This window comes from Epinephelus moara, chromosome 22 (genome assembly GCF_006386435.1).
Source record: "Epinephelus moara isolate mb chromosome 22, YSFRI_EMoa_1.0, whole genome shotgun sequence".
In the NCBI taxonomy this organism is placed as follows: Eukaryota; Metazoa; Chordata; class Actinopteri; order Perciformes; family Serranidae; genus Epinephelus; species Epinephelus moara.
In genome coordinates, this window is record NC_065527.1 from 6901099 (window position 1) to 6925002 (window position 23904).

The window sequence follows — 23904 nt, forward strand, 5'->3', positions numbered from 1 at the left end:
GCAGGACTGTGATACCCAATATGAGTCCTGGATCAGGGCTACACTGTGTTAGATAAAGACCACACCTGGATTTATTTCAAATAATTAGGGTTGGGTTCAGACAGAGACGGAAGATAAGCTGTATGTGTGAGAGTGAGACTACTTCTGCAGCTTGTTCAAAAATCACATTTTAGTTATTACAGAAAGTACCCAAAAAGGTACCAGTATTAAATTCCAGGTACCTGTATTGGTTCGAATGTGAGTGGCACCCAACCCTACAGACGATGGATCCGAACACACAGCCAAGCAAACTTCTCCTCTCACACTTTTGTATGAACAATTTTTGGTCTTATGTCATTGTAACATATTTTGAAGAGATTAAATGAAGTTTATCAAAAGTTGCGTGAACACCTGTCAATCACTGTTGAATTGATTTTTAATAAAATGAATTCAAATAACTGAATTGCCGAAGGAATGCAGCATGCAAATGGCTTTACAACTGACCATTTCCTCCGCAGCTCATTTTCTCCGGTCCTGTGCTGCAGTGCAGGTAATTGCTGTAATTCATTTCACCTGATGGCCTCTGCATTAAGAAGCTGCCAGCTCAGTTGGCTGTGTTCTCCGAGTGCTTCCAGCCTGATTGTTGTTTATGTGCTGGCTCCTGAAGCTCCTCAAGTCTCATGTTTGTGCTCTAACATCACTAAGGGATCCTAGTTGCCCATGTGGCAGTTAAATTTGAAGATATTTCGTCACGTGGAATCAAGGTAAGTTAATAAATATCAAAGTCACACCTACAAAAAAAGCTTTTCTCCCTTATGTCTGAATGTGGTTTACATCTTTTGCTTCTGCACAGCTTGCAGTCAGTCCCCTAATGAGATGTCCAGCCACAAAGTCCAGGTGTGTCAATCTTCTGTTGATACCTGAAATACCATGCACAGATATGAATAAAGTTAGCTCATGCAGACTGTGATACATCATTTCACCTTGATCTCGTCTCAGAGGATGTCTCTTCAGATTTTGCCCTGCACAGTGTCTCAGCTGCTGTCTGCTTCCCAAGTCAGCAGAGGTGGCTTTGCAATCGGTGACTGGGAACTCCACCAGGTATGAGTGGCAATACAAAAACTGATAATATAACAAAGGTTGTCGTTCTACATGAGTGTATGCTCACTGTGACAGCACTAATGGTCATCTTTGTACGTCTGCGGGCTCTTGCATTGGTTGGTTTTTATACATAAGTCTATTCTTGGCCTTGTTCCCTCTTATCTGTCTACATAAATGTGTAGAAACCAAAATCAATATGGCCTTCGGTCTCACAATATTCTACAAATGCTGGTTCCATGGGTGAGAACAGAACTCGGTAAAAAAGGTTTTAGATTCGCTGCCCCTTCGTCCTGGAATGATTTACAGAAAGGTCTGAATCTGGCAGAGCTGATCACTGTTTAATGCGGCCCTCTTGGCCAGGTCACTCTTGAAAAAGAGATTTTTAATCTCAATGAGGCTTTTACCTGCTTAAATAAAGGATATACATGTGAAGTGAATAGCTTTGATTATTTTGTCCCAATGCATTGTTCTGCTGGGAAACCTTTGGTCCTGGCATTCATGTGGATACCACCTGACATGTTCCACCCACTCAAACACCGTTGCAGACCAAGTCCCCGCCCCGTCATGGCAACAGTACTCCCCAATGGCAGTGGCCCCCCCGCAGGATAATGCACCATGCCACACTGCAAACATGGCTCAGGAATGTCCCAAGGAATGTGACAAAGACCTCAAAGTGTCAACCTGGCCTCCAAATTCCCCAGATCCCAATCTGAATGAGCATCTGTGGCACGTGCCGTTAACCCACCTCACAACCCATTGGACTAAATGGATCTGCCGCCAACGCACTGGTGCCAGACACAGCAGGACACTCCCAGAGATCCTGTGTCCATGACTCGACAGGTCAGAACCAAGTCCGATTCAAGGAGGCCCCAACTTGGATTAGGGGTACATCTGGGGTACCGGCACATCACAAGAATCCTTGAGTAGATTGGGACCTGGAAAATTTAGAAGCCAGGTTGACACCTTGAGCTTTTTGTCATGCTCCACAGGCCATTTCTAAACAGTTGTTGTAGTGTGGCATGCTGCTTTTTAGTGCTGGGGGGCATTGGGGAGTACTGTTGCCATGGGGGGGGGGTTCCCAGCAGAACAATGCATTGGAACAAAATAATCAAAGTTATTCACTTCACCTGTCAGTGGTTTTAATGTTTTGGCTGATCGGTGTATATATTTATGCCGTTTGGTCATGAATTAAGCAAGGTATGGGACAGGTTGAAATGTTGACTCAGTGATGGCGCTAGATGAAAAGTCAATGGATTATTCAAATGTATCAGATCATCAAGTATCATGGCAGTCCATGAAATAATTGTGAAAATATTTCACTAAACCAAAAATGTCAACCTCATTCATGGTTTCATTTTATGAAAAGTCATTAGAGTCATTTTGATGCAGCACATCCTCATGTTTGCAGAAAATGTTGCTAATCCATTAAGTAAATATCAATCTTTTGCTGAATAAAAACTCTGATCTGATGGTGATGCTAAAGGAAAGTTATAATTTATCTCAGAGGAACTTTGAATATCTGTAGTGAGTTTGATGGCAATCCATCCAGTAGTGGCTGGGATATTTTAGTCTGGACCAAAGTGGTGGACTAACCCACTGTACCATAAGATTGTACTTGAAAAGGTTTGCGGTGTGTTTAGCAACTCCTAATCTCATTTCACACCAATATGACCACAGACAATTGTTGTGAAACAAGGAAGGAAATGTGCATGTGGCAGTGCACACCAGCAGGCAAATGACTTTGAAACCTAACAAGAATGGACTCAAACAATTGTATACTCTAAACACGGAGTTGAGGATTTGGATGTGACTTGGGACTTGTTGGTCTTGACTCAGGTAGTGACCTGTGACTTCACTGCCAAGACTTGAGATGGCTTGTGAATTTGTCCCACCTGTGGCATAGGGTTGCTATTACACTGACCGTGTTAACATGAATGTTGAAATAAATTCCAATTTCAAAGACCTACAGAAATTAATATTTTGGGAAAAATCTTCAACCATGCTTTTTTTTTCTTTTGGGTATCATTCGAAACTCCAATTTTCTACCAGCTCTGTGTCATTGCAGTGGGGCCTCCCTAGTGTAGTGGTTAGAGCAGGGTCCGAAATCTTCTGGGGTCGACGTCAGCAAAGGCATGCGGTCGCAAGAGGTTCCCACCGTCAAATCAAACAATCAGATTCTTTAAGGAGTAACTCCAGAATCTGAGCCAAGTCCTCAAATGAGGGTGCATTTCAAGCCCGTTGTAGACGGGAGGGTCCAGATGTAACAACAGATTAATTCTGTGTCATTGCCGTGTATGCAGACAAACAGTGTTTGGCTTCCTCCTGTGCTGTGAGTGTCTGGAACTCTTTGTCCATCTGTCAGGAAAAATCCACCAGGTGACATGAAATGCGTAATCAAAGACACAGCAGCTCTATCACGTCACAGAGCTGGTTAAAAATTGGCAAAGTTTCCCTAAAGTTGCCAAATTTGGTCCAAGAATAATCCACTGTGCTGGGTTTTGTTTGTGCTCTTTGCAGGTGTCTGTCGTGGGCGTCATCAGAGGAATGGCTCCCTTTGTGACAAACATCCAGTACTCTGTGGATGACATGACTGGTCCACCATTAAGTGTGCGGCAGTGGGTGAACACAGAGGCCAGTAGCATCAAAAGGCTCTGTTCAGAACCACAACTGAAAACTACACTGTTTTTCATATGATAAGTTTTAAATTCTGTCTCTCACAGGACTGTGCACCGATGACATCTGCTTCTCCTGGAACGTATGTGAAGGTCACTGGAAGTCTCCACAGTTTCAATGTAAGTAATACAAACAAAGGATTTAGAGATGATGAGCTTTAAAGGAAAGTTAGCATTGATTTTGTGACAATGTCTGTGTCTCCTTCTTTTTTATGTTGCGTTAGGGTCAAAGGTCATTGCTGGCAATGAAAATCCGTTGTATCGAGGACCTGAATGAGATCACATCCCACATGTTGGAGGTGGTACAAGCCCATATGCAGTTTTTTGGAAAGGTACAAGAACTTTTTGTTAATTTTTATACCACAAAGCTGACAAATATTCAGTCTTTAACAACAGACTTCTTTATTTAGCAGAATGTGAGATCCACTGAAACCTAATACTTGACATATCATGTAGCACATTCTTAAAAGGTTGAATCACTTCAGCTACTTATTAAATGATATATTTTGGTGGTTTGAGTTGAAGGTGTGAGAAAGAATAGTATCAGTAACATTGTTAACACTGTGCTACATTACAGAGAATACAAAACCGTACTAATGAACCTTCATTAATATAGACCTATATTTTATCTACAAGTGCACGTCACACACTGAGCGAGCCGCCTGTTAATGACGCTGTGGGCTAATGGGCATGTAGCTACTTCCATGTTTCAGATGATACGTCATGTTTGTAGTCGACCAATGAAGATGAGTTTACATATCACCTTGGGTTCGTCCTTCACCTTCTCAAAATGATCCCACTCTTTGGATTTCCTGCCCGACATGTTATTAACTAGCCTGTGGAATAACCGCAGGTACCAGCCCTGGAAATTAGAGGCCATACACATGCTGCGTCTGTAACCACCTGGAAAATGCGAGGTCAGGCACTGGGCGCTACTCTTGAGCCTTTTTTGTGCCAGCTTTCAAGAGCATGATGGCAGGTTGCATCTCTAACAAGCATCAACCTTTCTGGTTGACTAACATTTGGTTGACCACTAGGGGGCAGCCCTAGTGCAAACATCACAAAGAGTCAGTATAAAGCTACTATCGTTTACCCTCCAAAGTGCTTTCTCCTGGTTGTCGTCACTACAAACTCTTTGTGTTCTCCGTAGCTGATGCTATGGCTACCTGATTGATTATTTGTGGAATTACCTGTGTATTAAAGTGCCTCTACGGGTACACGTATTTTGTGAATCGCCTCTACTTGCCTGATCTACTACTCTAACTACAATACTGCAAAAAGACATATCTGTGTTTGTATGTTTGTGTTGATTATCCAGGCATTTGACGTGAACATGAACACCACGGCTGCCTTGCTGCCTGGACAACCAGAAAGCATCTTGCCAAAGAGTTTGTCCACCATCCAGGGTCAGGTGAGTACGTTTTAGAGGGTCAGTTCACCCAAATTTCAGATGTAAATTTTCCTACTTACCAGTAGCAATATTTAGTTAAACAGTGTACTGCCTTTATATGTCAAGATTTTGAGCTCTTCACTGTCGCCTCATCTTAGGTAGGTGTGATTCTCACCTGATCACCATAGAGATGCAGCATGAAACTGCTGTGACATTAGCTTCAACGCGACACTCGCTGAATCCTTTGAACCTTGTGCATTTCGTGAAATGCTTAATGACAGCACCACAGGGTTGAAAAGTAATGTCATGCTTCCTGTGTCAGGTGTTGCATGTAATCAGAAGTTTCTCCATGCGTGATATTGACATTAGTTTCAACGACCTGAAGAAACAGCTGGACTTCCTCAGTATCAGAGACATCAGGTATCTCTCGGCCTCACTCATCTTTAAAGCAGGCACATTAAGCACATGTTGGGTGATGATGGTCAGCTAGCAGAATCCAAACTGTCCTATCACTTGACATTCTGCACTCTATTGAAACAAGAATGAAATGCTTAATCTACAACCTGTTTCTCTTTGCAAACAGAACTTCCTTGACACATCTGATAAATGAAGGCCATGTCTTTTGCACCTCTGATGAGCATCATTTCAAGTCGACGGAACATTAGCGGGCAACCTGGAGGCTCATGAAACATCAAGACATCACAGTCCTGGGTTGCAGCTGATCAGGATGTACATGATGTACCCACATTTTTAGGGCGACATAACTCTTAATTGTTTTTGTTTAATTTAGTTATTTATGACGTACTGTAGCTGATTACTTTGTCTGTGTAGGTCAAGATTATGATATGTCGATCAGGCTTCTTTATGTTTGACCATATATTCTTTTGTTTCTAATTTATTTGTGGGTACCCTACAAATCATGTCATGATTGCTGTATATAAAAAAATGAAGTTCAGAATGTTCTTGTGCTCCTTTGTTGAAGACGCCTTTCTTAAGAACTACAGTCCCCATTTGTCTCTGTGTAGTCCCGTTTCCCAGATTTCAAGGTAGAGAACAAGTTGGCAAAGACAAACTGTAACATGCCTACCTTTGACTGTCTGACATGGTAAATGCTGCATGAAGTTTGCATCTTAGACGGGTGCAGCTCTTGCATTTCAACAGTTATGACTGTCAAAATGTTCACAAGTTTATCGACACGAGAGCTTGTCTAGTGTAAACTGCGTTAGCTCCTGCAAATTCAATGTGTCTGCATGTGCCAAATCTGCCACAGGAATCTGATAATTTAATGTTTGTTAATAAACTAGCAAAATTCTCTAACATATGATGCATGCTGCAATCTATGGCAAATGAAGGGGATCATTCTGCTCTGTTCACTGTGAGTGCTGCCATGTTGCTGTGGCGTCGAGTTTATGTCAGTGCACCTGGGCGAGATAGACTTTGTTAGGGTAATCCTGACATCATTTCACATCATTTTCACTCTTGGATATTTTCCGTTCAAACTGTTGCAGTTTATCAAAAATTCTCAGCTCCTAACCAAATTCAGCATGTGTGGTGGACCATTTAGCAACTCATTTACGCCAATTTGAAGTTTGAATTCTATAATTTGCATCAGTTATGTATAGGTGTGACATACTGTCCTTTAATACAGTAACACCAAATTATTAATTCCATGTTTTATGTGAGTAGCATGTGGTTGAAAAGTAGTACAAACACAAGTACTGCGACATTTAAACACTGGAAATGGGACATTTTTCGAACGGCAAACAAAATCCACAGAGAAACCATCTTATTATAATTTTTGGGTGGTCTCCTTCACGTCATAACTTGCTGTCTCTTGTCATGGGTGACAATGCAACAGGATGACCAGTCACATTTTTGCTGAGTCGCCGTTGAAGTGTTGCTCAAGCACTTGTAAATGTAGTTATGGCGTCACAGACTTGTTTGTCTCCTCTTTGCCACAAAGCACTTCGACTTAACCTCATCTAAAGTTTGTATTTGGTTGAAAATGTGTCTGTGCATTTCATTAATTTCTGAGCCCCATTTTACCGTCACATTTCGCCACCCATTGCGTTGCCATTTGCACGGCAACACAAAGAAAGCATAGCATCAGCTAACTTTGCTGCAACAACAACCCATATGATTGGCGGCTACACTGCGTCACTGGAGCGCTGAAAAAGGTTTAGGCTAGCTCAAGTTTTATCCACAGCGACACGTTTTGGGCGTCAGTTTGTAGCTTCATGTCACCAGCTTCCATTGAAAATTACTTGTAGCCTGTTGCTCATAATGTGAACACAGCATTACAGTTGACAAGATGCACACACTGTCAGTGGCTTTATGAGTCTGAAACTGAGTGTGTCTGTGTACTTTTCCTAACAGTGGCTCATTGGACGAGCTGTTTGTGCAGCTCACACGAGTGTCCCCGGAGACGTGGATTGAAAAAACTGAGCTAATATAGGTCATGAAATGAGCTGTAAACAGAATTAGGCACATACAGTCTCAGAATCCCAACAGTAACCCATTATGTCAGTTACGGCAGTCAGGAGGATGATTTATATGAAGACTAGCGTTACTCTTGGTGTCTATAAATGTCTCAGCTGTCACTGTCGACATGCTAAGACTTCCTTAATGATGAACCCAGTAAACAGTCGGCAGCTATCATCACACATGAGCAACAATCACAGCTGAAAACATTATGAAACATGTAATTGACTGATCAGACAGGTTCTGCAGCATTGTCTGGGAGTGCTATCTCAGAATCTGGGCCGCACCCAGTTTGAAAGATTTATGAGGTTTATGACGTCATCTTCTGTATTAATTTAAACCTGGGAAGCTGCTTCATGGCCCGAGGACACCTTACCTCTCCATACCAAGCACTCCCTCTTGCAACGGTGTGTTCGTTGGTGCGGCTCATTATGTATGTTTGAATTGATATTATCAGAGTGTAAACTATTGCATGTCATTGCAGCAAGGCCTTACTGGCTGCTGAACAAGTCCAGGCAGCAGCAGGCAGCCTTGTGTAAGAGGTTGCTGCTCAGTGAGACAGTCACGATACTGCAGCTGACACTGACCTCTGACCTCCCTGTGTAGATATGAGGAATAGTGTGATCGTCTAGAGATGGGATAAAGCTCCAGGAATCAAACTCTGCATCTGTTAATGAAGTAACCAGAATTGTTTTTTTAACAGGAAGAGCTGTCCAGTGGCATAAGGTTAGCCTGCCACTATCTGTGACAATTTACACAGAGTATTTGTCAGCGTCTGTTCCAGTTGTGCTCGTGTGCATTTCTGATTTGGCTTGATAACATCATAGAGGCATCAGGATGCTTCTAACCAAGTACTTGTCACGTTGATCAACAGCACCTGACACTCACCGCTGGACAGTGATGCCCACTTTCAGCAGTGATTGGCCAGGTGTGCAGAGGCAGTTCTTTCTCTTCACACAACTACTTTCATCACTCTCTATTTGCATGATTGAGTGAGACTGCAGGAATGCATTTCAGGAGATACCGTCCAAAAGTGTGGACCATTACGATTCTTCATGTTGAGACAAGAAACACACTTCTACAATCGATGGAGACAGATTAAGGAGGCAATGTGGTGCAGCCAGGTGGAGGTTATGATCTGTGGCGCCTATAGGGGGGAAAAGTTAGGACGATTCCAAGCAAAAATAGGTAAAAATTAATATAAAATTATTAAACCATCATCATTAAGAATTATTTTTTCAAATATAGAAATAAAATCAATGATCTCTTTGTTTTTACTTATTTTAGGCAGTAAAAGTTAAATATCCCCATTGAGCAAAACTGACCACCCCCCTGTATCTGCATGAAATGGTTTGGTCCTGCCTTAGCGTACTGACGGTGCCTAGTAGCAGTCAGCAGCTGCACTAGAACGCCACAGTCATTATCATGCTACCTAGTACTAACAGAGAATCCGGTTTTCACAAAAGGAAAGAGAGAAAGGAGAGAGAGGAGAGGCAAAAGAAAGGGTGTCAACATGTGACCAAGAAAGGTGGGTAGCCTATAGTCTGTGAGTGGTAGAAATGAACCTGTTAGCTTAATGTTCATAGTGAAATAAGCTATAAGCTAGCTACAGACTAGTGTTAGCCTACATGTCACTCTTTTTAACCTACATTTAATCAGTGCAGGTAAATGTTTATCAAGATATTCATATTAAATCAGTTGTCCCTGCCCCTTTTACCAGACTCAACAACAGAGGAGTCAGAAGCAGCAGCCCTGTCTCCCATAACTTTACCCCTCCCCATCCCAGTGAAGAAGGTGAGCAACACAGTTAGCATCGTTGCAGGGAGTCTGTGGGAATTTCTCTCTCTCTTGTTCTTTTTTACCATTACAAAAAAGAAAACAAAATATTTTTAATGACAGAAATTCAAATTATTTTTTCCACATAATGATTATTATGAAACAAAAACAGCCTACAGCTGTCTGTACTGGATGCTGGACAGTTGGAAACATTAAGTAGCCTAACTCAGCCTGTATTAAAGTTACAGGCAATATTAAATAATCCAGTTAGATGCTTTCATTTAGATTGAATTATGGCTGTTAAATGACATCTATAGATACAGACTTTATTAATCCCCTCATGAAGGGCAATTTATTTGAGCAGCTTGCACACCTGGTGGTCCTTGAATAATGTCGGCCCATTGCTTTGATTCAGGCTGAAATTTCTCAACTCCTGGATTGACTTCCATAAAAAATGTACACACATTCATGGTCCCAAGAGGATGAATCCTACTGACCTCTGTGACCCCCAAACTTTTCTATAGCACTTCTAGCAAGTAAAAAAAAAATCATTTATCCAATAAAATATCTGCTGAATGGATTAGCACAAGAGTTTGTACAGACATTCATGGTCTCCGGATGTTGAACCCTGCTGACTTTGATAATCTCCTGACTTTTTCTCTTAGCACCACCAGCAAATATTTTTGGTTGATAGAAATTCCTCAGTAACTTTTATCTAGATGCCATGAAATTTACAGACATTCATGTTCTCCTGAGGGTGAATTGTTATAAAATTGGTGATCCTCTGACTCTTCCTTTAGCACCTTTAGTAGGTCAAAAATGTAGCTGTCCAGTACTCTGCTTTATGAGCAGTTACCTGCAGACGTTACGGCATTCCCATCAGCATCAGCTGTACTTTGTGCTGAGAGTTAATTGGCAAATTTAAGCACGCTATCACAGTAACTAACATGGTGTTCATTACAAACACTACCTTTGTTACGCCCCACCCTTAGGCAGCCCTATGGGGCTAACAAAATTCAAATCCATGGGATTTATTAGAATTAAAACAAGCAACAACAATAAAAATCCCTCGGTGAGAGGCAGCAGGACCAGCACTCCACACACCAGAGCCTCCCTCCTCTGCTGCTGCACAGGAGCTCTTAACCACCTCCTCCATGCCAGGTGTGCTGCAGCTCGTTAACTAAGGCAGCACACCTGGGCAGATCTGCAAGGGAGGGAAAAGGGACAACAGCAGCACAGGACACACACACAGCCGTAACACCTGCTGTACGTCAGCATGTAAATCAAGTCATTGTGAGCATGTTAGAATGCTGACAACAGCTTTGAGCTAAATGCATTAGTACAGCCTCACAGAGCCATGCATTAGTATGGCTGTGGGCCCTTAAGAGGCCAGTATGCTGCAAGAAGAAGTGCTTGTCAGACGGTTGAACAGCATCTCTTCATGTTTTTAATTTCAGCTTGGAATTTAAAGTCTGTGACCTTCAGTTTCTGCTATTTCCAAAGCCAATAATCAGCGACTGCTTCATGCAGCGACTGGTCAGGTGTGCTGAGGTGGGAATGTCTGTCTCTGCCTTCCAAGATAAAACATAAATTTGATCTTTAGTTCATTTCCCTCTAAAAGTTGAACTGTCAAAATGGCTGTGGATGTTTTGAACTTCCTCTGAACTGCAGGCACATTAATGTGTCTAGTCATAGAGGAAGTGCATTTTGTGCCTTTTTAGAGCCGTTTCCACACAATGAAAGAAAAAAAACAGAAATAATTATTTGGCTTTTTTTGTTTTGTTTCATGTTGTTCCTGTGGTGTGTCACTGTTGTCCAATCATACTAAAGAAATGAATGAAATTTTCTTTGGCCCTGGGATTTCTTTTCCGAGCACATGGGACTTTCCTGGGGCGAATTCCCCAGCACTCCACCATGTCGTTCAGGGCGTCTACATGCGTCTACATTCTTAGGGAAAAACCCCAGACTCAAGGCAGCAAAGCACCAGGGGAGCTGAAGGCAGGGGAGGATGAAGAGCTGAAAGGCCTGCTGGGATTGCCTGAAGAGCCAGATAGACGTCTTTGTTTGCTGCTGTTGGTTCTCAGCAGGGCGTTAAAAAAAGTCTGGATCGAAAGAAAGCCAAAGCTCCTGAATGTGAGCAGCTTCAAACTGCCGACACATTTGCAAAAGAAACACTGCATTTCTTGGGATCTGACAAAGCTGCAGATTGACAGCTGCAGAGGCATTAATAATGTATAGCTTGTGCTGGTTTTCATTTTAGACAAAAGGAGGTAGCCCCAGAAAGCAAAATCTAAAGTCCAACAAGTAAGAATAAACTGTTTGGTTTCACAAAATGTGATTCCTGGCTGAATATTTTTTTATGCCTGTCTGGCTCATGTATTCTTCCAAAACATGCGTATTAAGACTGTCTCTTGTTTTGAGACACCCAGAGGCCCAGGAGGAGGAGGAGCTCCCGTGTGTCCTTCAGTGAAGAAGAGAGAAGTCATCAGTCCAGGTAAAGACACAAAAATATACACATATCACTTAAAATCATTATCTGCCTTGTCTCAAGGTTCGATTCGGAAACAATATCGCACTAATGATATTACAGCGCAGACACGCCCATAACGTTTTGCAGCTCAGTGCAATTTGCCCTTTTCTATGTGGCAAAGTACAAATGTTTTTCTGTGCGCCACGAACAGTAAAATCAAAAAGTCCTTGGAAATATCCGCTCACGAGCACACCTGACATGACGATGCCTTCCTCTGGCTACAATCACCACTGCCAGGATGTGAAACACTTAATAATGTGCTTCAGTTACAACCAACTCTCTGAAGATGCTAATAATTTCACTGTAACTGCATGTGGCTATTAGCGCTGATCTTTTTGAACTGGACTATTTTTTTGCAGTGAGTGTAATTTGCATAGAAAGGGGCCAGTTCTGCGTGCATGCAATGTGTGCATATTACCTGATTAAAACACGTGCAAATAGCACAGGAGCACTGAGACACTGTTTGCTTGGCAGTGCATTTATGGCTGCATTTGAGCCTTTGCAGAATCACAGCGGTTCTTCTTGTCTTATGTGCGCAGGTTTAGTGGCTCTTGAAGCTCCGCAATCCTTTTGTAAATTTGTTTGAGTGTGCTAGTCCTTCCACAGAAAGGGGTTTGAATAGGCATATTTTCTCAAATATAGGCTATATTTTTTCTGTTACAAAGGATATAGACCTCTCCAGTACTGATTTCAGTGATTGCACTTCTACTACAGGTGTCAGAAAACTCGGCATTTATGTGTGTGCATTGTACAAAGAAATGATTTAAATTTACAGGTACAAATAAAATGCACATATTTTTTAGATGAGCTCATGCTGGGCTCGTCGTACACACAGCTGGGACCTGACTGTCTTTATAAATCCTTCACATTCTGATGCTGCATTCAGGTAGAACTTGTCCACACACTTTATGTTGTCCAGTCAGGCTCTTGTGTTTTTGATCTTGTCATGGATTGAGAGAAGTTTTAAATACCTTACTGTAGGCCCCACCCTGGAAATTCTGAATTATCAGCAAATTACTCCAAAATTTGCATTTGCAAAATTATATCTGTGCAAAGAAACACACCTCAGTAAAAGATAGGTGTGGCCTTGCATCAGCACCTCACACTGCAGAGCCGCTGAAAGAACCACACCAAAAGTGGTTCTTCCACTATAATCCATTATAAAATAATGTATGTAGCTACTGTAACGTCACCCATTGGTTTGTGGATGAGAGGCTGGAGCTGTGGAGGAGTGAGGGGTGGACCTCGTTGGACATCTAGAGTGGTCATCTACCAGTCGGAAGGTCGGTGGTTGGAGTCCTGGCTCCTGCCGTCTACAGGTCTTATTTAAACAATCTATAATGCATAGTCACAAGTGCATGGCACAAGTGCATATAGGGCATTTCCAACTCCACTTCTGTGAGTTAAACAGTGTGTATTTCAGGCACAACGTGAGCACAGGGGGTTTTATTTAGTCCCTTAAATAATCATGAGTTTGCTTTGGCTGTAACATGAATTCAACCAGTCGGGGTGTCATCCCCTTTAAAACCCAGGTGCACCTGTACCTGTTCCCTGTTATTTACATTGTGGATTCAGCAAACTGGAGAAGTAGCAAATATTAGCTAGCTTGCTAATAAATATAGCAAATTCTGATGTTTTTGGTACCGTTTCCGCTGTCTCACTTTCCACGCCTGTCTCCCAACTAACTGCCAGCCCTGCCACATGTCTCATGTTGGGCGGATTGTATTTTTCATGTTCAGTATCACACAATATCAGCTGGTTAAACACGGCAACAGTAAATGTCCCCTCTGCAGATGCTCCTTTTACATTAGAAGCTGCTGCTTGGCCGGTCAAAGTTCATCAAATTTGAACTCCACGCAATGCAACGATGTGGATTTGCTTATTTTATTTGCCCCTCTGCTTGCACGTATTTCACTCATGGGTGACCGTACCCATATGCAGTCAGAGAAGTGATGTCACTGCAGCAAATATTGAGGGATGTTTATGCAGCAAAACTGTAGGTCTAAACTTGAGAGAGGAAACAGAATTAAACTTTTAGCTTCTGAATAAATCGACAAAGTTACGCTGCTCGTCATGACTAAATGCATACGTGTCTTCTCTGCCCTCTGCTATGTTCACATTTTAGACAATGTATCTCATTGTTCCTTATCCCTGTGTCCCCGTGTGTGTGACAAACAGAGTGTAAATGCACTGTGCATCTGAATAATGCACCCTTTGGATAGCAGGAAAATACTGTACCATTCTGACTTTAGCAGAAGTCTTTGCTGGTCAGTGGAGCATTCGCTTTCCGCTGCCTCAAAATAGCAATTCAACAACAATGTGCCTGACCACCTAATTTTGAGACCAACATGCCCGTGGGCACACAGATGGGAGCAAGTACATTTGCTACTTACACAAAACAGGCGCCGGTTGTGAAAATAACATCTGCATAAGTCTGAAACTAGTAATTACAGTTAGAGGATAGGGCCCTACATGTTTACTGTCCAAGATACTGAACCTAAAGTGCTCCAGGACAGTCAAATGTGAGGGGGGGGGGAGTGACATTACGCAAAGGGCCCACAGGCTGGAGTCGAACCCAGGCCGCTGCGGCGCCTGCTCTATCCACTAAGCCACCGACGCCCCGTAAATGTTTATCTGATGACCAGGTGGCACCTTGTACGGTAGCCTCGACCACCGATGTGTGAATGTGTAATTGTCCTTGTGATGTAAGGCGCTTCAAAATGCAGTCCATTAACCATTTATTACACATAGTCATATCTATCCTATAAAAAATGTGCAGCTCTAATATTTACTTTCAACAATACAGAACTGGACCTACATTTAAATAACAGCTCTCTGGCTGGTGATACTTTCAAAGACGGACTCAAATACTCTTAGATGCGACCTTGATAATTTAATAACCGAGCAAAGGAGTAAAATAAATAGCTAAATAATTATCACCCTGACATTTGAGGCTTCCCCTGGTGTCTGGCTGGAGTTTGTTTTGTGGATTTCCAGTGCGACACACTGTACCAACTGCCATAGATCAGCTTTAACTGGTGTGGCACAAGTTTAGTCTTAAAAATCACGTTCCTCTCTGTCTTATATAGACTTTTCCCTGACCAGCATTTGGGTGAATTCTTCTTTGTGTGAATAATATTTGGTCAGTAGCTGATTTACTCATAAAAATAGGAAGAAAATGTCACAAGCCAGGAAAGGAGTAGTAGACATACCTGTAATAGACTGCGACAAGGCTATGAACTGTGGGTGAAGATTGACTTCAAAGGAACTCAATAAAGAGAGCGGTATTTGTGACAGTAAAATCAATGTTATTTTTTTTCTCCTCCCTTTTTCTATTTTTACACCAGAATGTGGCTTTTTCTAAGCAAGTGCCATTGTCAGATATTTATGAAACACTTAGAGTGAGAGGGCTGTAATTGATATGGCTGTTATTAGAATTCAACTATGCTTGATATTTGTATAATAAACTATAATCCATACCTCTCACTTGGCTGTGTGTGAAATGATGTGGAAGAGGATTAGCGGGTCCCTGGAGAAATCTCCCACTGAGCTTACTTTACTTTCATGTATTCACTTTTGTCTGCATGCTGCTAACGGTCCTATCTATGGCAAGAAAAAAAAACACAGCCCTTGAGAGTGCTAATTAAGTGATTTTTTTAGCAAACTGATTTTGATAGCATGTCTCTAGCACATGCTAAATGTGTCATTTTCTCCCCATGTTGATGAGAATATTCTCTGAAGATTCTGAGCACCTATCTGTTCTCTGTTTTTGAATCCTGTCCTGATTGGTGACAGGTATTGCGTTTGAAATGGCTCGGCTTCTCAGTCTCTTATTGCTTTATTTTTTCCACATTACTGCTGCACTGTGCTCTCTTAACAGCCATTAATAATTGTCCCCCACCACATAATGAAGTGTCTCTGCGCCTGACAATACGCTGCCTGCTGCTAAACAAGGCTCCAGACACCCTTCAGCAGAGAGGCGTGCAAGCTTAGAATTATGTTGTTTTTCCACCAGAGGGCAACATGTGTACTGTAATGCACAAACACCCCTATGTCTCTCCCTCGCTCCACACTCCTCTAGATGTAAATCACATTCTTTCTTTCCACTCTTTTTTTTGCAATGCCATGCCGCTGACAGTCAGTTATGAATATAGGAATGGCATTTATTTTAATGGGAAACCCTCTCAACAGTCAGACTGTGTGAGACAATGAGGCGAAATAGGAAACTAAAGCTTTGTTCCACTCCATAATATGAGCCATGCAATAAACCATGCACATTCTGTCCTCTACTAGAAGCCGTAATCTGTATTTTGCATGCATTAAATAAAACACAAGAATCCACTGTGGCTGTGGATAAAGCATACATTACATATCTTCCACCTTTAGGGGTCTCTCAAGCTCTGTGCAGGCCCTGCTGTCTAGCCAGTACAGATAAATGGCACCTCGTTAATCAAATCTGCATGAGTGCGCTCAGGTTGCCATGGCAATAATTATCAGAGCTGCCTAATTAACTTTCTCAATTGCTTAATGATATACGACCCTCTGAACTCCCTCATTTTTTTTCTCTCTAATCCAAGTTGTTGTGTTTTTATTCCTCTATTTTCACTCCCCAGTGTTAGCCCGTGACCGCCAAGATAATAGAAATTATAGAGAAATTAAATTCAGCACCACATCATTTCCTCTCGGCCCACCCCGAGCTGAGACGAGCAGGGGGGTGTCAAACTTCACATGCAGCACGAGAGCTCACTACTGAATGCCGACGCATGTAGCCGACGTGTGTCTGGCCTGTACAGTGTGTGACTCGCATACTTTGTCTTCGGCGGTGACCTCGTGTGACAGCTGACTGAAGGTTGGGAGCAGCGGTCCTGTCGGCCCTGATCAGCCAGGCGAAACTCTTGAGATACAGCGAGACAGGGGGAATCGTACCTGGTGACACCCACCCTGCCATCCCCTGTCACAGCCGGCCTCCCGTACTGTCTACTGCCTTTCTTTACAGCCTCCTGTCAGCCCGCGGCCCCCTCACTGCCTGCGATCCGCACCAATCCCAAGTTGTTCTCAGTTAGTTTTTCATATCTTTTATTCACAAGTTTAGAAGTTGTGCGTGAAAAGCAACTGTTTCGGGCCAATCCTGGACACTGTCCAACTGCTGCCTTTTTTATGTTGACATGTAGTTTCAGAAACTTTTGCAACCTTGCCATGAATAAACAAGAAGAAACACCAGGAAGACACAGCAAATGGTGTAGTTTCCTGACCTGAGAACGTTCCAGGTCACCAGCGTCTTTCTTCTAAAGCCTTAATTTGTGGAACAGAGTGGGTGAGACCAATAGGCCACAGTTTACATCCTGTTTACATCCCGTCTTCTATCGGCATTACTTTCCTTTAACCATGACCACAATCCTTCCTTAAGCTTGATGAAGTCTTTTTAGTTGCCTGAGTTGAACCAAATCTTTGAGAAGCAATTTAGTATTACACTTCAGTAAAACCTGGGGACTCACAAGAGGCATGTTTATAGAAGAATTGCCAAAATGGAAGTGACAGAGGTAGAGATATCTTGAATTTCACTTCCTAGTAACAGCCTAAAAATTCTGGATCCTACATCAACTTAAAAGGATCTCTCATTACACCCTCCCTGCCTGGTAAATGCTCTATCTTTCAAACCAAGCCCCTAAACAACTAAGGCTTTGGGGCCAATTTCCATAGAGGAATTATAATTTCCAGGTCCGTCCCATGATGCAGTTGGGCCCAAATATACTATTTTCCATAGACTTACAGTGTGAAAGAGACATCTGTAAATCAGTGCATAGATTTTTTTAAGTGCTACAGCCCCTGCGAAAATGACTTGTTTCACTATCAGTATTTGATCCATTTGGTCTGATAACATTTTGAAAGTCTAGAAGAACCACACGATTACATTTTTATTCCCATTTGAGTTAGTGGCGCGCCAAATTGGAAGCTAGGCACCTTGCCAGTGGAACAGACTCTATAAACCATGGACATAGCCAGTGTTAATTTTGTCAACTAAGACTTAAACGAAAACTTTTCGTTGACGACCCTTTATTCCGTGACTAATTTGTGACGAAAACGTAAATTTAATAAGTACTGACAGCAAAACCTAAAACGAAATCTCTGTTCATTATGAAGTGACGAGTAAAAACGTGACGAAAAAGCTGACGCTGGCTGGCCGGACAATCTGGATTACAACCATGCTCAATGCCTTGATTGTTTTCCTTTTTAACCAATTATCTAAACTGAAATTCAAACTCTCAGTCTGTCTTTCTGATTGGATGACCTCCCCCCGCCCTCCGTGCAGTGGCGGTGCACGTCCAGTTTTGCCACACAGAAGCCTTGGCTCCACAGCGGGAAGCTGGGAACAACAACGCCTGTAAAACTCTGTAAAAGTACACCAAAGCATACATTTTCGTTTCCAAATATTTATTTGAAAACGAAACCATTCATACGGTCAATAAAAAAAGTCGCGTGTTCAATGTGTGTGTGTGTGTGTGTGTGTGTGTTAGTATGTCAGAGAGGAGGAGTATCAATAAAAAAAAAAGTTTCCACTAATTATTTCAGTATTTATTTCTTTTATTCTTAAGTTGTTTTTTTATTAAAATGCGTAACAATATTATAAACCAAAAGTTAATCTAATTTATTGTTGTAGAATGTATTCAGCAAATCACAACTTTCAACTGGAGATGGCGCTGCAGCAAAAAAAAAAAAAAAAAGTCATTATAAAAAGCCAACAAATAGTGTTAATTAATTAACATGAGACATTGGACAGTGGTTGTCAGTCAGTTTTTTTTATTTTATCATAACTTTTCGGAAATTACTCAAAAATGCATTTTTTTGTGTGCTTCTGAGCACACGGGCAGCATAAACAATGAAGTTACATATGACCGTTGCGGCCCTTGGAGGGGCGCTGTAATCCTGGCGGTCCTTTAACAAACACTGAATTAAAATGGGCATATGATTAAATGTGTTTTGATGCCCTTGTAAGAAAATACTAAATTAAAATGGGCATAATAACAGTTAAGTTGTTATGATCTTCTTTTGATGTCTTAAGAGGACTGAAGCTTTATTCTTGCAGGTTGTAAGTCATTTGTTGTACAAATATACAGAAAATAAACAAGAACCTGTGAAGGACATGATTATGTATTACACTTTTTCTAACAAGCCTTAGACATTCATTTTTATTATACAAGAGTAATATGGTACATTCTTAGTTTAAATGACTAAACACACAGTTAAAGGTATGCTTACAATGGAGTTTTTACTACCATGACAAACACCCTTTTGCAAAATCTATTACAGTATAACAAAACTGTCAAATTACGTCAAAAGACTAAAATGAGACTAAAACTAAAACTGATTTCCACTGACTAAATTTTAACTAAAACAAAACAAAACTAAAAGACTAAAATGTGACTTTAACTAAATCCAGTCTTTGGTGAGTGACTAAGACTAAAATGAAATTAAAAATTCTTGTCAAAATTAACACTGGATGTAGCCACTGTAATGCCACCCATTAGTTTCTGGACTTTCGTTTTTAAGCCTCCAGTTTGGCATTTCGGCTGTCCCCATCCTGGTTCTTTGGATTCAGAAGTGACCATGTTTGGGTGGATCTGACTCATAGACTGCCACAGCTGTCTAAATAAATGTTAAAATTTATTTAACTAAATAAATGTTGACATTTTTTTTGTACCAAGTTGTAAATATGTTTGTTTGTTTCAACACTGGTGTCTTTGGGGATTTACTCTGTTTTGGAGCCAGCCTCAAGTGGCCATCCGATGAACTGCAGTTTTTGGCACTTCTGCATTGGCTTCATTTTCAGCCTCTGAGGTTGCTGCTTGAGCGGAAATTAGATGTTTGGCTAACAAAGGTTTCCAGTGTGCTTGCTCTACAGGGCGCCACAATGCAGAACATCCGGGTAATCCCATACCACGGAAATGAAGCTTTTTTGGCTTCATGCGCCACCAAGCAACTTCTACAGAAATTACGCCTCCGATGCTGTTTGCAGCTCTCTTTATACATCCATCTTTCAGACACCCCTGTTTATAACAAAGCCTTTGTTCCAATTATGAAACTGAGAAGACAACCCTGACGACATCACTGTGATATAATTATGGTCAAGAATGTACTTTGGACATCAGCTTTTAAACCAACATGGAAAAAGGAGTCATTAATGTGCTCAGAAAAAACAAATCTCAACCACAATTCCATAAAAACTGGGCAAACTCCATGTGTTGATGAAGATCAGACCAAAGCAGCTACTAAATTGTGAGGTTGTTTCCTTCGCTTCCATTTCCAAAGTCAAGAATGAGCTTTGAGCCTCAGCCTGATGTGTCATTTGGACCGGAGGACATGTTGGTAGAATCCCAGTTTTGTTGGTGTTGCTCCTCTCTGTGAACCCTCAGTTGTGACGGTCGTGCAGAGGCCATGTAACCGTCCAGACCCATGCCTGAGCTCTGGGATCAGTGCTGGGTTAGCAGACCGCAAGGCCTGGAAGAGTTCATGTGATTAACTTTCTGCAACCACCATCAGGAAGCTTTATAGGACTGGGTCAAATCAAGCTTTGGCAAAAAAAAAAAAAAATCTTACAGTGCGGTTACCACCAATGTCTGCCATATGTCTGGCACTGCCTGCTGACACAGTGTGATACCATTCCCCTTTTTATTCCCCACATAACCTAATTTCACAAACCTTCTTTCTTTGCCGTTTTTTTTTTTGGCCCAGAAGACCTACCCGTACTTTAATTGTACCTGCCTGCTTTTGTTGCTTTAAAGCCAGTGGGGGAAAAGTGGCAGGGGAAAGATTATCTTTGTAACACCTCTGCACTGCATCACTGTATTTTTTCCTCTTGTGAGTGGATTTCATGGTTGAGAGTGCAATTTAAAATAGGATTAACAGTAGGTGTCGGGTAGTGTTAGCTAAACCTCTTTATGTCAGGTACGGCAGAGAGAAGTCTGTCACTGCGTCTGCCTGAACCCTTTCACCACTGAACATTGCTTGAGGGGGATTCTTTAAATATTACTAAAACTGTATTTGTATTCATCAAAGGGCTGCGAGGCAGGCGCAACACAATGTTGTGGTTTCTACCTATAAAAAGCAGAAGAAAGAGTACACGCGTGCAGTATTAGACAACCTCAACATGTACTGCCAATGTGGGAGCAAAATGCAGCCTTTTGTTTTTTGGGGGAAAAAACCCGTCTCTTTTTTGTCTAAGTGCCGCGGTGACATTGGGAGGCCACATGGTTGGCTGCGGCCCAGACCCACAGAGAGGATGCATTCCTGGGATGGCCATTGGCAGTGTACAGGGCTGAGATGCCCAACCCTCTGCTCCCACAGTTTCCGCACACAGCAGTGAGTCCCGCTGGAAAACAACAGTTTCGGCAGTCTTATGTAACTGGGGTTGGTTGTAAAGAAAAGGGAGGGCTGGAGGGAGGGATTATGGACTGATGGGGAGAAAGAAAAAAAGAGGGAAGGTTGTTTAAGGATGAGCATTGAAAAAAAAGTTGAGTACTATAATTGACTTGCCCAAAGCTAGTGTGTAGCCGAACCCAAAGATTCCCAACTAGGTGCCACTGAGGACAAACACAATGCAGGTTTTCATTTTAAAAAGCACCACAGTGATTTCAGTCATTAGTCCTTTTTTCTTTGGTTGAACATGTGCTAATTAATGACTTGAGCTGCTGTAGTCTTTGAAAAGAAAAAAACGCAACATGTTTTAGCTGTATTAGCCTTTGTCAGAGCTCATTAGCGCTTATAGTTAAAATTCATTCTTAAGACTTAAAGCTGCACTGATCAGCATTAACAATGGATCAAATGACTGTGTGTAATGCGAAAGGGGTAAGTCACAGTAACAACCCCCCCGAATATTATCGCCCAACTTTGCAGCTCCCCACAGCTCTACAGAGCATTTTTAGCATCTTTTAGCTAATTGTTTTGGTTTTATGGCCCACAGCTGTAGTGTTTTGGTTCGCTTTTGTGTCCTCATTATTCTCAGCAGCCTCAAGCAGCAAAAATGCTAAAACCCACTGTACACAACCTGCGCAGCACTAAACAACAGGCAGATGAAGTTAGCAGCTAGCTAAACATTTAATAGCTAATGAACCAAGTAGTTTGTGGAGACTAGGACCCTACAATACCAGAGTAGCGACAAGTGACAAGCAGAAAGTTGGTCATGTGCCCTCTAGTGGCGGGATAGCGCGCTGCATATCCGACCAAGAACTGACTGAACTTCAGTATTGCTGCATTGCTGCCGACCAGGAATTCTTGTGCGTTTCCAAAGTCAATCAAACCTAAAAGCAAAATCTACTCTAGTCTACTGTAATAGGAGCATCAGTGACCCGTTTACAGATAAAAAAACAAATCAAAACAGTTGTCTACCATAATGTTACTCTCTACATTTTGAAATAAACAAATTATAAGCATGACTTAATATGACCAAGACACCTAAAAGTAAAAACAAGGCTGTTTTAATCAACTTACAAGCAAGTGCGCGTCAGACATACTGTAAGTGAATGGGTTTTCTGGTCGGAAAGGTAACTAGAGGGCGCGTGAGGCTTAACTTCAGCATACCAGAGGAGTCAATGGAAGTGTCGTCACTCTGGTATTGAAGGGTCCTAGTGGAGACCAAAACAAAACTACAGTGGCCCTGAGGGTCAAAACACAACAACATCTCACTAAAATACAACATTTCACAAAACACGACAATTAAAAAAACACTACAACATTTCACAAAACACTACAACATTTCACAAAACGCAGCATTTCACAAAACACTACAACATTTCACAAAACACTACATCATTTCACAAAATGCAACATTTCACAAAATACAGCATTTTACAAAAGCAACATTTAACAAAACAAAATATGTCACAATACGCAGCAACATTTCACGAAACAAGAAATTTCACAAATCACGACAATTCAGAAAACATGACTTTTCTACAAAACACGATATTTCATAAAGCACAAAAGAAAAAACACAACAGCATTTGGTGAGACTCAAACTGGAATGTTGTAATGTTTTGTGAAATATTGTTGTCTTTTGTGAAATGTTATGTTCTCTGAAAGGTTGTTGTGTTTTCTTCAAGGTTGTGTTTTCTGGTATGTTTCTGTGTTTTGACCTTCAGGGCTACCATACAAAACAGATAACCGCAGAGCCGGTTGGAACAGAAACACAGTTCCAAATTGATGCTACTCTTGCTCTGTGTCTCTTAGATGTGTAACTAGACAATAAACATTTCACCACATCAACTTAATAAGGTGATAATAAGCCATGTTTACAGCTGTTTTTTGTTTTTGCCTCTGTGGCCATATACTGCTCTAAAGTGTAATTCAGGTTGATCAGATTGTGTGTCTGATATTTGTAGTTATCATTTTCATCACCTATGAAAACACTCTCACCAAAGTAATTGCAGAGATGTTGGAGCACGATAACATTGCTGAAAAGTCACGGAATATGATTTGAAGCCAAAACTACAAAAATAAAACCAAAGTTTTAATAAACCAAATTTTCCCTAAAAGCTGGTTTTGGTCCAGGCACCTTGAGGGAGCTGCTAGGTCTTGACAGATTTATTTGTGCCGGGTTGGCATGAAGACATCCATGAACCATGGTTGAAACTCAGCTTTATGATTAAATGAAGTGAAACAAGTGAGTGAAAACTTCAGGGTGCCACCATCTCTTTCTTTCTGCTTTGCCTCATTATAAACACAGAAGAGCACATCCCAACTTTCCTGATTGGAGGCGGTGGCAGCAGTCAGTGTTACTCAACAGTTGAAAGCCTCAGGGTTTCCCAAGGCAGGGAGTGGCATCCCCCCTCCGCCAGAAAACACATCAATAATCCTGCAGGTTGACTGACTGGCTCACTGGATAAGGCATGAAAATGAAGGAGGGAGACCCGTGGAGAAGAGACAATTAGTGCTCACTCTAAGGTGTGTGGGGCCTTGCTGTAGTTAGTGATGTGGTGTTT

The 23904-nt window shown here is 41.7% G+C and overlaps 2 protein-coding genes and 1 long non-coding RNA gene across 5 annotated transcripts in view; 2 read left to right on the top strand and 1 right to left on the bottom strand.

Annotated features, from left to right (window-relative positions):
• The window catches only part of rpl15 (ribosomal protein L15), a 993591-nt gene that overhangs the window by 216710 nt on the left and 752977 nt on the right, over window positions 1-23904 (bottom strand). The window lies entirely within an intron of this gene.
• Window positions 513-6427, top strand: LOC126383907 (replication protein A 32 kDa subunit-like). Of its 3 annotated transcripts, XM_050034659.1 has the most exons (9): window positions 513-743; window positions 833-876; window positions 979-1080; window positions 3598-3711; window positions 3801-3872; window positions 3977-4084; window positions 5071-5163; window positions 5465-5562; window positions 5726-6427. In XM_050034659.1, exons 2-9 carry the CDS (start codon window positions 856-858, stop codon window positions 5805-5807), a joined length of 690 nt encoding a protein of 229 aa, XP_049890616.1. In that variant the 5' UTR covers window positions 513-743; window positions 833-855; the 3' UTR covers window positions 5808-6427. The 3 variants fall into 3 exon arrangements, with proteins under 3 accessions (XP_049890616.1, XP_049890615.1, XP_049890617.1); XM_050034658.1 differs by lacking the exons at window positions 513-743; window positions 833-876 and having other exon boundaries at window positions 933-1080; XM_050034660.1 differs by lacking the exons at window positions 513-743; window positions 833-876; window positions 5465-5562 and having other exon boundaries at window positions 933-1080.
• On the top strand, window positions 9123-11893 carry LOC126383928 (uncharacterized). Its single transcript, XR_007569200.1, has 3 exons — window positions 9123-9151; window positions 9344-9417; window positions 11829-11893. It is a non-coding gene; the product is annotated as an uncharacterized LOC126383928 (long non-coding RNA).

Coding starts and splice junctions, on each gene's coding strand:
- LOC126383907 (XM_050034658.1), top strand. CDS start 937: ATGCAGACTGTGATACATCATTTCACCTTGATCTCGTCTCAGAGGATG. Junction 3,873..3,976: donor GAAGTCTCCACAGTTTCAAT/GTAAGTAATACA, acceptor ATGTTGCGTTAG/GGTCAAAGGTCATTGCTGGC. Junction 4,085..5,070: donor ATATGCAGTTTTTTGGAAAG/GTACAAGAACTT, acceptor TTGATTATCCAG/GCATTTGACGTGAACATGAA.